At 35.0% G+C, this 12,461-nt stretch overlaps 1 protein-coding gene and 1 long non-coding RNA gene across 10 annotated transcripts; one reads left to right on the plus strand and one right to left on the minus strand.

Annotated features, from left to right (window-relative positions):
* Positions 1–621: 621 nt before the first annotated feature.
* On the plus strand, positions 622–5,192 carry LOC111367099. Of its 9 annotated transcripts, none has more exons than XM_022987813.1 (5): positions 636–1,060; positions 1,615–1,741; positions 4,019–4,109; positions 4,198–4,302; positions 4,637–5,192. In XM_022987813.1, exons 2-4 carry the CDS (start codon positions 1,628–1,630, stop codon positions 4,254–4,256), a joined length of 264 nt encoding a protein of 87 aa, XP_022843581.1. In that variant the 5' UTR covers positions 636–1,060; positions 1,615–1,627; the 3' UTR covers positions 4,257–4,302; positions 4,637–5,192. The 9 variants fall into 9 exon arrangements, 5 of the variants coding, with proteins under 5 accessions (XP_022843579.1, XP_022843582.1, XP_022843578.1 ...); XM_022987812.1 differs by having other exon boundaries at positions 637–1,060; positions 4,707–5,192; XM_022987811.1 differs by lacking the exon at positions 4,198–4,302 and having other exon boundaries at positions 622–1,060; positions 1,615–3,864.
* Positions 5,193–6,143: 951 nt separating this feature from the next.
* LOC111367101 lies at positions 6,144–8,054 on the minus strand. Its single transcript, XR_002697717.1, has 2 exons — positions 7,531–8,054; positions 6,144–6,655 (listed from the first exon to the last, which is right to left on the minus strand). It is a non-coding gene; the product is annotated as an uncharacterized LOC111367101 (long non-coding RNA).
* Positions 8,055–12,461: the final 4,407 nt, after the last annotated feature.

The raw sequence follows: 12,461 nt of genomic DNA on the forward strand, positions 1-12,461 counted from the left end.
GTTTTGGATTGAAGATTTTGAATTTTGAGAGAGAGAATGATCTATAAATGGTTTAATTGTAACGCAGAAGGTTTCTTGGTGGTGTCCAAAATTGCGGAAATATTTGAAATTGAAATAGTACACAGTGCCCGGGCGCCCGAGCAACATGCCCCGACCCAAAATCCAAATCAGGACGGACACAGAGACGGGAATGGGAACATTATCCACCACAAAATCAAATCAATTAGGAATTCGGTTTACTGATATCATAATGGGTTGGACGTTTCAGATGTCGGATGACTTGACTCAACCAATTAAGAAGTCGAATTGAAATCAATTTACAATTGTCCTGTCATGTTGATGGACGTAATCATAATTTAGTTCTTCCAACTCATAATTCAGTCGAGCCTATTTATTACAAAAATATTTTAAAAAGCATAGTTCAGATTGAATCGCTGACTAGCAATATTGGTGGGTTCTTTAGTAGGCATAGTCATAGCCCGCATATTGTCCTTGCCAAGCTAATTTATGTCTAAAGAAGGCAGATAGATTCATGTAAAACAATAATGCTTAGGGTACAGGGCACTCTTCACAAGTCTCACAGGGGATTCAAATTTGTCGACGTGGAAGGTAATAAAATAAAAAAAAAATGCAACAAAACAAATGGAAATGAGGGAACGTTAGACATAACCCCCGCAGCCAAGATACCCCCATTTTAAGCTCTCCCAAAATCCCTCCCTCCCGATCGACATCACACCCACCATCCCCTCCGATGCTGCCACACCTCCGGTCACTATACAAACATCGGAAAACACATGTGAACGGCAACACACTCATTTCCCCCAATTTGAGGTCTGCCAAAATCCCTCTCACAGTATACGACACACCCACTATCCCCTTTGGCGTCGCCGCACCTCCGGTCAGAATATAAACACCAGCGACCATTTTTCCACTTATTGCGGTTGAAGCCTCGAGAAATGGGAGCTTGGTGGGGTTGATTTCGACTTTCTGCTCCAAGGATAATAGCTCTGTTGTTCGGGTATTTGCTTGCAACCTCCAGCGACAATCTTGGCTATCCTAGGTATGATGGTATTCTCATTTATTTTCTTCCCAGAAATCCACGATCCGTGAGTATGTTGAAAACAATATGTCAATTATCCACAATGTAAAAAAAAAAAAGGAATTTTGTACACTGATGTAGATATATTTATGACCTCCGTCGTCGATCGCCAAATATAATGCATTAAATTTCGTTGTAAAGAAAATTTCACTTCTTTTCCAGTACGACAAAATTGGAACTCCTTTCATTTTACTTCAGCCATTTTTGGTAAGAACTAGTATGAAGGTTTCATTCAAATTCATTTGCAATTCAATTGAATTAATCATGACACTTACGATTTTAAATGTGAAGAAAAATGCTACTGTATTAGTATTTTCCGTTGTTGAGATCTTGGGATTCGTCACTGTATCACCATAATGTGTGATTTTCTTTTTTAAGCTACTGCATGGTGATATTTTCCCTTGTTGAACTCCTCGAATTCCTAATTGTAGCACCACAATATGTGATTTTTTAAGGTAGTGCATGGGACAATGTAAATGGTTATGTTTTGATGAACATTATCGCTTATTTTATAGAGTGGAAGAGAATATGGAATACGTGAATGATGACCTGTTGGTGGAGTCCAATAATGAGAACGTTGCGGATTATATGAACAGGGATGAAGAAGAAACATTAAGACAAAATGATCCGATTGTGCCAAAGGTCAGTATGATGTTCAACAACGAAAAAGAAATGTTTGAGATGTACAAGAGATATGCTTATCATATAGGTTTTTCCCTTAGAAAACAAAACTCAAAAAAGGGGGATGATGGCGTTTTGAGATATGTAACGTTCACATGCAGTCGTGAAGGCAGAAGAAGTAGTAATGCAAGTGGGCTTTTGAAACCTAAACCAATCAGTCAGACTGGCTGTAAAGTAAGGATCTCAGCTTCTTCAGATAGCCATGGAATGTGGAGAATTAACACAGTCCACCTTGATCACAACCATGAGACTAGTCCTTCCAAATCTAGGTTGTATCGATGCAATAGGGAGTTGAGTGCAAATGTGAAACATAAACTTGAAGTAAATGATATGACAGGAATTTCATTACATAAAAGTTACAACTCCGCAGTTGCGAAAGTAGGTGGATATGAGAATATGACTTGTATAGAGAAGGACTGTGGAAGCTATATTGAACAAGTTCGATGATTAAGACTTGGAGAGGTACAGTCCTACTTTTCGAAAATGTGAGTATGGTGCTTGGGTTTTTACTTTAGCATTGACTTAGATGATGACTCTCGACTAAAGAATGTCTTTTGGACAGATAATAGGTGTAGGTAAGTGTATAAAGAGTTCGATGGTGTTGTCACATTTGATACCACCTACCTCACTAACAAGTATGACATGCCGTTTCCTCCTTTCGTTGGAGTGAATCATCATAGACAATCAACATTATTTGGTTGTGGTTTGTTAGCTAATGAGAACACGGATACGTTTGTCTCGCTATTTAGGACATGGCTTGAGTACATGCATGGACAAGCTCCGAATGCAATAATTATTGATCAAGATCGAGCAATGCAAAACGCAATTGGGATTGTTTTCCCATGTACGAGACATAGATGGTGTTTGTGGTATATTTTGAAGAAGTTGCCAAAGAAGTTTATCTATCATGTCGATAAGGGCTTGATATTTTCAGCATTACATAATTTGGTTTATGATTCACAAACTGTTAAAGAATTTGAAGAAGGTTGAAACAGATGATCGATACATATGACTTGCATGAGAATAATTGGTTGTTAGGATTGTGTGATAATAGAGGTCGTTGGGTTCCTTACTTCTTAAGAACCACATTCTGGGCAGGGATGTCCACAACTCAATGAAGTCAGAGTATAAATGCGTTCTTCATTGGATATGTGCATTCGAAAATCTCATTGAAGCAATTTGTAGAGTAGTACGAAAGAGCACTGAGGAGTAAGGTAGAGTAGGAGTTTCAGGCTGATTTCAGGTCATACTAACAAATGGTGCCATTTGCAACGAATTACGAAATTGAGAAGCATTTTCAGTCAGTTTATACCATTTAGAAGTTCAAAGAAGTATAAATGAGTTCAAGGGAAAGGTTTATTACGACCTTATTTCTGCTTCTGAAGGATGTTTGGTGACGACATATGAGGTGCGTGAGAATGTGATGTATTATGGGCAACGAAAGAAAAAAACATTTTCTATCTTATTTAATATGGAGCATGTGAGATAATTGCCGTTGCCACTCATTCGAGTTCAGGGGAATCATTTTTAGACATGCAATTACAATATTGATTCGAAACAACGTCACACGACTGCCCGAGAAGTACACGCTACGGAGATGGAAGAGAGATGTCAGTAGAGCACACACGAGGATTGCAGTGAACTACGATGGTCTAGTCAGTACTCTTGGACAATTGAGATATGACAAGATGTGTAAGGCTTTTTTGCATGTGATCGACCTCGCTGTAGATGACGAAATCCAGACACGTGTTATAATGGACTGGATAAAATTTCAAGCTACAGAGCTTATGTCAACGAAATTGTGTATTGGAAATAGTATCATTTCGCAGCATACTCTTCATTTTAGTCTCGCAATGTACTAATTCGCAAACTACCGGTAGCGGGAGCATACGGGATCCTAAATTAACAAAGCGGAAGGCACACCACGGAGACTTCGGAGGAAAAGTCCATTGGAGCCTACGTCAAAGAAATCAAGAGTGATGTACTTTGCTAGCGTCTCATTTGTAGTACAATCTTTTCTCATGTATTTCGGGTGTACATGCACGCGACATCATGTAAAGGAAAGAGACCAAGAGTTAGACAAAGTAATGTAAAAGAGGCAGTTCCTGATTTTGCGACCTCTGAACAACAATATTCCACTCAGACACCTTTCTTATATTAACAACTCTTATTAGTTAGTACTTTGTGGTTCTCGTGATTATTAGGTTGCTTTTTTATTCACGTTATTGTGTGATGCAGGGCAACACCGAACGTCAAGTATTTACACAAGATTTGCGATCATCGAATTTTATCCCGCCATCATCAATGAATGTTGAATTCAATGCCAAAGGTGACTACAATAACTTAATCCTCATTGCATTAAGTTACATTTGTATTGTATTCGGTTACTTATTTCAATATTGTCCAAATTATGATAGGTCATTCGTTTCCATATTACTATCCGCATTTACCGCATCTAGATGACCCAAAGTTATAATTGGTAGACTGCAGTTCAGATATTAACTCGGCAGGCAATTCATATCGTAAGTTTTACAAATTTGGGATTTCTTCTCTGAATGAAAAATGTGTTCTTGCTTGCATTCATAATTGCCACATTCGTTAGCATGTGGGATCCCATGCATATGACCCCATACGTTTGCAACTTAACCGATCTTTAATTAATCAGCTGCTCAGGTGAATTAATTATTTTTCATAATAATAGTTTAATAAAACTTACATACATAATTAATCTTTTTATAATTTAAAAGGCAGCTCTATCTATTTATGCCTATGACAGTACAGCTAGTTTCTTGCCTAATGAAGTTGGTAATAATAAATAAAAGATGACATTATAATATTTTCTTTCTTTTCTTTCAGGGATGTACAATTTGTATCACATGATTCGGATTGGATTCTTAAGTACTAAATTTGACTACTTTTGTTACAGAAGTACAAGAAAGCAGAGAGTTGCCCTGGATATGCATATAAAACATAGTGAATTCAAATGTAGAAGTCTCCCCTTGATAATCGGACTCTCATTTTGGACCTGGCCTATTCATGTTAGTCCATTGCCCATTGCATTTTTGAAGTAGTGTGGGGAAGCACATGACTTCCCAAGATTCCTTATATTTTTGAAGCATGTAGGATAAAGACGAGGTGATTTTTTCTCTACGCTTGTGGTTTACTCTAATTCGATCGAGGTAGTGTAGGGATGTATATATTGGTCAGATATCATATTTTGAATAGGAAAATGTGTTCTTCGCTGCTTGTTTTTGGAGTCCAACATTGATGAACATATCAATTCGAGTTGCTGCTCTAAACCAGTAGGACTTGAGTACCTATTTATCCAGTTTCTCATTTGTATGCTTATTGTATTGTATATGTTGTTTTTGGAGTTTCTTGGTATAAATTAAATACAACTTGTGTACTTAAATGCGGCTAAAGATAATTCATGTGTATATTAAGTAAATTAAGGCCATGTTTGATAGAAGTTAAATTCCATGGAAATCATTTTCCAACTTCTACTTTTTATGGTGTTTGATAGACTTTTTTTCTAGGGAAATCATTTTCCATCTTTCTTGCCATCTCACCCAAATTCCATCTTTTCCTTGAAAATCAATTACCACCAATATGGTGGGAATTGAATTTCCCGGTTATTGTTGACATTTTTTTTTTTTTTGTAATGAAAACAAATTCTATTTCTAATTGTAAAAAAATATTTTCATTTAATTAACAATTTTCATATAAAATAAAGCCAAACGAATACCAAAAGATAGATGATTTTCTTTATTTTTTTTTTGGTAATAGAAACAAATTCTATCCCTAATACTAGTAAATTCTATCCCTTTAATTGACAATTTTCATGTACAACAAAATCAAGCGAACATCAAAAAACACTTTTATTTCAACATTTTTCACGTGAAAAATTATACCAATCAAACACAATAATTTACAATTCCCAACAAAACAATTTTTAGGCAATTCAATTTCTTGGAATTCGTTTTCTTTCCACCCAAATTCTATCTTTGTAATCAAACGGACCCTAAATGTAGCTAGTTTTTAAAGTATTTTCCTGCTCATTATCGTTTATCTTCTGGTCAGTGAAGCTTAGCTTTTTTTCTTTTTACTTCCAAATTTGGGATTGTGGATCTACGAGTACCAATTACTGCAGATCCCATGTTGCGAGTCACAATAAATTCATTCACGCATAATATATTAGTTGAACAAATAAGTCATGAACATAAAACTACTTTACGATTTCAGGATTTTTGTGGTGCTCTGTTTACGTAAAATTGTACTACTACTAGTTGACAGTGTAGTATGTCCTAAGCATTACGATGGAGTAGGCAGTGGACCATTTGAAAAAATAAATTGGCAATAGATAAGAAATACACATAAACCTACATTGCATAACACCCATTTTCCGATGAAACATACGGAGTTATGTCCTTCATATGTTCTAGTACAAACATAATTCAATTAACATGTTCAACATAGTACAACTACTCAAGAGGCCTACTTTACTTTTCCATTTCCTTCCGAACTTCCTTTTCCCTTGCGGAAAGTAATTTCAAGTTAATCTCTAAGTCTCGTTCGTCGAATATTCAAGCAAGAATGTCGAACATACTTGGCAAATCTTTGACTTCCTCATTTGTTGCAATATTGAGAGCTTCATTAATTGTACTCGTCTCCACTTGACTCTCCTTGTTAACCCATTCAAAAAATCTACATTTATTACTGCATGTGTTAAATAGCGACCCTTGTTGCGTGTTTGTCGTTCGACCTAAAAACATTTCTGAAATCCATGTGCACACAATGGGCAATGACATTTTCTTGGGCATTCACCGAAAAAATGCCCATTGCTTCTACATTTGTGACAAATTTTAGCATTCCTTCCTTTGATATCATTAGATGGGAAACACGCACGTAAATCAATTGTACAAATCATTGTATAAATAAACCACAAATTGTTCAAAAAAGATGCAACATGTGGAATAAATCAATTGCAAATACACTTCTCCATTACTCATTGTTATCTGCCCAAAGTAGTGCCAACATACCCACATCATCCTATGCTAATATGTATAACAAATCAAATTGACATGAAAATTAGCCTCACCCATTGTCATACATCATAGTTCACGTGTAAACACTAACCAGAATGAATTAATCCCCAGTTATGTACATCAGGAGTTAGGAATGCAATCAAAAGAACAACTTGGAGCAAAAAATGTCTAATACTAAGATGTGCAGTTATCTGTTACATTTTGGTTCCACCAAAGGATGTCATATCAGTAACTAAGCCTTGGAAGCATATTTTTCTTTGTTATTTACAAATAAGCCAGTTCAACTTTGTCTCCTTCAGCATTTCATTCAAAAGGTACCTAGTTAGCTTACAGCCAAGATAGAAGAAAATGTAATATTAAAGAACACAACATCCATTTATAATTTTTTACAGCCATTCAGTAAGTCTGTTTCAACTCGCTGGTTGTTTGTGCTATTATCCATCGTTTTCACCATAACCACTCAACTAATTAAAATGTAGGAGATGTCATCATGGGTTTCTTAAAGTGCTTTTCCATGAAAAGATCATGTAAGTCGATGGCTACACTCTAGTTTTATCCGAACAACTAGCAATATAACGATAGAAGCATAGATCAATCAAACAACTTATATTTCCAACATGATAAAATTTATTAAGAAGCCAATAAAATGAGTTTTTAGATTGATGGAACACCACAATTAGTCAGTCAACAATTAAGGCTTTGTACCTCTCACCTCAGGTTCACAAGACTCCGAAAATGCCAAGATTGTCGTTGGAGGTCGTAGGCAAATACCCGAACAGCAGAGCTATTATCCTCGGAGTAGGAAGTTGAAATCAACCCCGCCAGGCTCCCATTTCTCGAGGCTTCAACTGCAGTAAGTGGAAAAATGGTCGCCGGTATATTCTGACCAGAGGGGATAGGTTGGTGTGTTGTATACTATGAGAGGGATTTTGGGAGACCTCAAATTGGGGGAAATGAGTGCATTGCCGTTCACAAGTATTTTTTGATATTTGTTTAGTGACTGGAGGTATGGCAGCGCCGGAGGGGATGGTGGCTGTGGCATCGACCAGGAGGGAAGAATTTTGGGGGAGCTCAAACTTAGGGTATCTTAGCTGCGCAGGTTATGTCTAGCGTTCCCTCCTTTTCGTTTGTTTTGTTGCATTTTTTTTTTTATTTTATTACCCTCCACGTCAACAAATTTGAATCTCCTGTAAGAGACCTGTGAAGAGTGCCCTGTACCCCAAGCATTATTGCATGCCGAACTAATTATTAAGAAATCTTCCATTTTGTTGTCACTTCTTTTCACCATTACCTTGAAAACTTCAAATTTCATATTTTTGTACGTTTTGCTTTTATGTATAAATTTCGATGGACCCACTTAGTCATTATTTAATCATACAGTATTTTTTCTATGGTACTTAATCACACATTCTTCATTAAAATGATATTACATGCAAATCTAAAATTTTTCTTTTTTATTTAACCACACATTCTTCATCAATCACTATTCCATAATACATTTCTTCAACTTAATGGGGCTCAAAGCCTCAAACAGGCCTTAATAAACAAGTCGTGGCATATCGGTTAGAGGAGTTATGAGATTCCCAATAATGTAAGCTAATTATATTTTATTTTTGATAAGACTAAGGTCCATTGTTTTTCATGGATGACTAGTAATTAACAACTTGGAGAAAATGGAAAACATAGTACTTCACAATTTAGCCCTTGTTTGAGTCTTTGGAAAAAATGCATTTTTCAATAGTATTTTGACATCATTTCAACCACACATTCTTCAATAAAATTATATTACATGCAAATTCAAAACATTTCCTTATTTTTTAACCATACATTTCTCATCAATATGCTATTCAAAAATTCATTCTTCCCCCCAAAATGGGGCTCAAACAATGGCTTATTATATTGTTATTAAACAAAATGTCACAGGTTCAAATGTCAACTATTTGCATTGCAGGCCTCATTAAACAACTCTAAATGGCCTAAGTTTTTGATTTTATTCGATTGCCCTTAACATGTATGGTTCGTCAAATTTACATCGATAACATTTTGCTTGAGCTCAATTTAGGTTTTGGAGTTGAACTCGAAATAATTATTTAGCCCTTATTTGATTTCCATTATTTTAAAATACATTTTTCCCTCCCTTGTTTTTTTAACCAAACATTCTTAAATAAAATGTGTAACACACAAACCCAAATTTTTTCTTATTTTTTAACCACACATTCTTCATCAATTTACTATTTCAAAATGCATTCTTCAATAAAAATGGGGCTCAACATACTCTTAATTGTATATTTAAAGCACTTTAATATTTTGCCTATGTAAAAGTACAATGGAGTTTGGGTCAGTACATAACAGAAAGGCCCATATTAGTTAACAAGTGAGCTACAATTGTTCAAATTTGTAGTTTAGTTTGGGGAACAAATTGGAGCATTTAAGGTTAGCCCGGAATAATAATGAAAAAAATCATAAATCTGGTATTAATCACGCATCAAATCAATTTTCAGACATTAAGTTTAAAAATACAAAAATCAAGTATTTATCAATGTTCTGAAAATCAACCCGACCATTGACCCGAAAAAGAGAAAGGCTCAAGGGTCAAACGGTCGAATCGGGGTCGAACTGTTGGTAATAAATTAATAAATTATATCCACAAAATTGACAAAATTAAGTTAATTTTTCAATTTAATTAATATATATAGACAAAAGCACCAATTAATGATTTAAATTCATGTTAATGTAGAATACAATAAATAATTAACATTTAAGCATTTCAATTTTCAATTGTCCTAAGGCCCATCCCACATCGGATTGTCAAAATATGTGCATGATGAGATTATACTTTAAAAGTCGTCCTTTAGTCACTGATTAGTTATCCCACATCAGTTGATCAACAATCAACTTTATGGAAATTTTCTTTTATAAACAGCAATAGTGATGGGAGGGGTTGAAAGGTGAACTGGGCCTGCTCTTGTTGGGCTCAAAAGATGAGGAGTTGAAAGATTTTTAATGAAGACATTTTCTAGAACCAGTTAAAAACCCGTAACTGGTTTTCGATTTCTGATTTGATCGGTCGGTTAACGATTTTATTTACCGATTTCCTATCTTCCACTTAATTGATAATGACCGGACCGGATTTGAGACCGGTTCACGGTTACCCTCGTTGAATTGGTCGGTTCGGTCCGATTTTCAAAACATTGGTATTTATTGACTAATTAAATATATTAAGGTTACAATTTTACGATTCATAGTCACAAATGGGGACTTATAGGTCACAACGTTATATTATTAAATTAATTGATCACATATTATTTCTACAGTCACAAATCGAAGACATTATAGGTTACAATTTCATATTATCAAATTAATTGGTCACAGATTACTTTGATAATGGCAAATCGAAAACATTATAGACAATGTATCTATTGGTCACATATTTTCAAATTAATTGGTCACAAATTATTTTTCAATCATATATTATCAAATTTTTATCAAAATTTTAGGTCACAGTTAAATACTTGGTCACAGATAATCAAATAATTGATCATGCACACCAAATAATGGGTTATATACCACCGCCATCAACACTACCACCACTGCCACTACGGCCATTTGCAACCATCCTCACACCGCCACGACAATAGCACCACAATACCACACGACACCATACAACCACAATCACAACCGCCACAATACCACCACCACCATCATGATTATCAATTATCATAACCATAAGCACCATCACCACCATTCGAAATTCCCCACCAACCAACAATCACAAAAATATCTATAAAACATCACCACAACAGTAGATTGATCACCACCACCACAAATTTATGATCATTGTCGCCGCCACACCCACAGTCACTGTCATCACCAACACAACACCAAACTTGCCGTCACCACCAACGTCAACATCACCTCATCAGCATCACCACCAACAAGACAAAAAAAAAAATCATATCCAAATTTATTAGTCACCGACACAACCACCATGACCATATATTGAGACCTAATTTTCCTAAATCTCGCATCATTTATTGGTGATGCGATGGCCACCACTCAGATCCAATGCACAGAGTCGTCTTCACGTCTAGAGACACAGTGCTGCTGCAACAGTCATGGGCTGCTTTGCGCATTTGGTGGGGGGAGAGCTACGGTTAGGTGATGGATGAGAGAGAGCAGATGTGGGTATAGGTTTCATCTCGAAACAGTGGTGCAAGGCTGCACCGCTAGTAGAGAGGAAAGAGAGGAGTAGTCATAGATCGTGTGAGAGAGAAAGAGATGGGTATTGAGAGATGCATAGAGAGAGAGAGTTATGGAAATGAATTAGGGTTTTGATAGTTGGGTGGATGAAGTGTGTTTTGATACCCGATTTGTGAATAATGAAACTTCATCCCTGATTTTTGAATTATAATCTTTATGTAATTTCCTTGTAATCAAATCCAACTGCGCCCAAAATAAGTTAGTTCAAGTCAAATCACATCAAATTAGTCAGAATCGCATTTCATTACCATACATACACTAGTCTACTTTAGTAATTTTCGATATATGCGTTGAAATGTGGAAGCAAAATTATCCAAAAATTAAAAATTTCTTTAATTTAATAAACAAAATCGTCTAAATGTTTACTTGTATGTTATGTCAATAATAAAGAGTTTGAATTTTTTTTACCTAAATTCGATGGTCAATTCTTGAATAAATTCTGAATCATGAATTTCCAACATTTTGGATCACAAGCTTCCAACTTTTTAATTTAAAGAATTTCATGTTTCAAACCTCCAAGTCTTCTATGGTATTTTACAAAATCAAGACCACACCAATGGGTGAGCATGTTTTTGAATTAAATCAATAAACTAATTCTTGAACTGAACAATTGAATAAGACGAGAAAATAATTATTTGTCTCTTTCTTTTTCTCTTTCCAAATTGAAATACTATGAAATTATGTATTATGATTGTTGTTCAATCCCAAAAGATGTCCCTGTTCCATCTAATCTCTATTTATAGAGATGAAATAGTTTCATTCTTTGTACAATAATAATTTCACATTTAAATATGAGTTCTAATTAAAATCCAAATCCATTTAGTTTACATTTAATTACATATGTAGTCCTACATTTTCAATTGCTATTATAATTAAATTTACAACTTTCATAGTAATTACTACGAAGTACAAAACTTTATTGTATTTACAATTAAGTCCAAAAATATTATAATTATCGTGATTAAGTTTCAATCCTCTATAAAACCTCCACATGGATCTGAATAGACATATATTATCCAAGTTTTAATACTTAGTCATGTCTAGTCGACCTAAACCACCAAATCTCATTATTAGTCTTTGTTTTTTTCACTAAAAGCAAAAGATTGAATTATTGGAATATATAAAATTACAGAAACCAATGAATCTGTAATACTTTTCTCTGACCTACGTATATGTACTTTATTCTGGTTTGAGAACTGATAATTAGGAACAAGCATAAATGATCGTTTTCGCTCTTTTAATTATTCTCACTAACTTAAGTATCATTTTCTTCAACGATCCTATGAATTAATCACAGATGTCGAAGTCTAGCCAAAGCTAAACAGTGAGCTCAAATTATAACCATTCGATAAAAAATACTTAAGTAGCCACTCTAC

The sequence above is a fragment of the Olea europaea genome, chromosome 18 (assembly GCF_002742605.1).
Source record: "Olea europaea var. sylvestris chromosome 18, O_europaea_v1, whole genome shotgun sequence".
NCBI lineage: Eukaryota > Viridiplantae > Streptophyta > Magnoliopsida > Lamiales > Oleaceae > Olea > Olea europaea.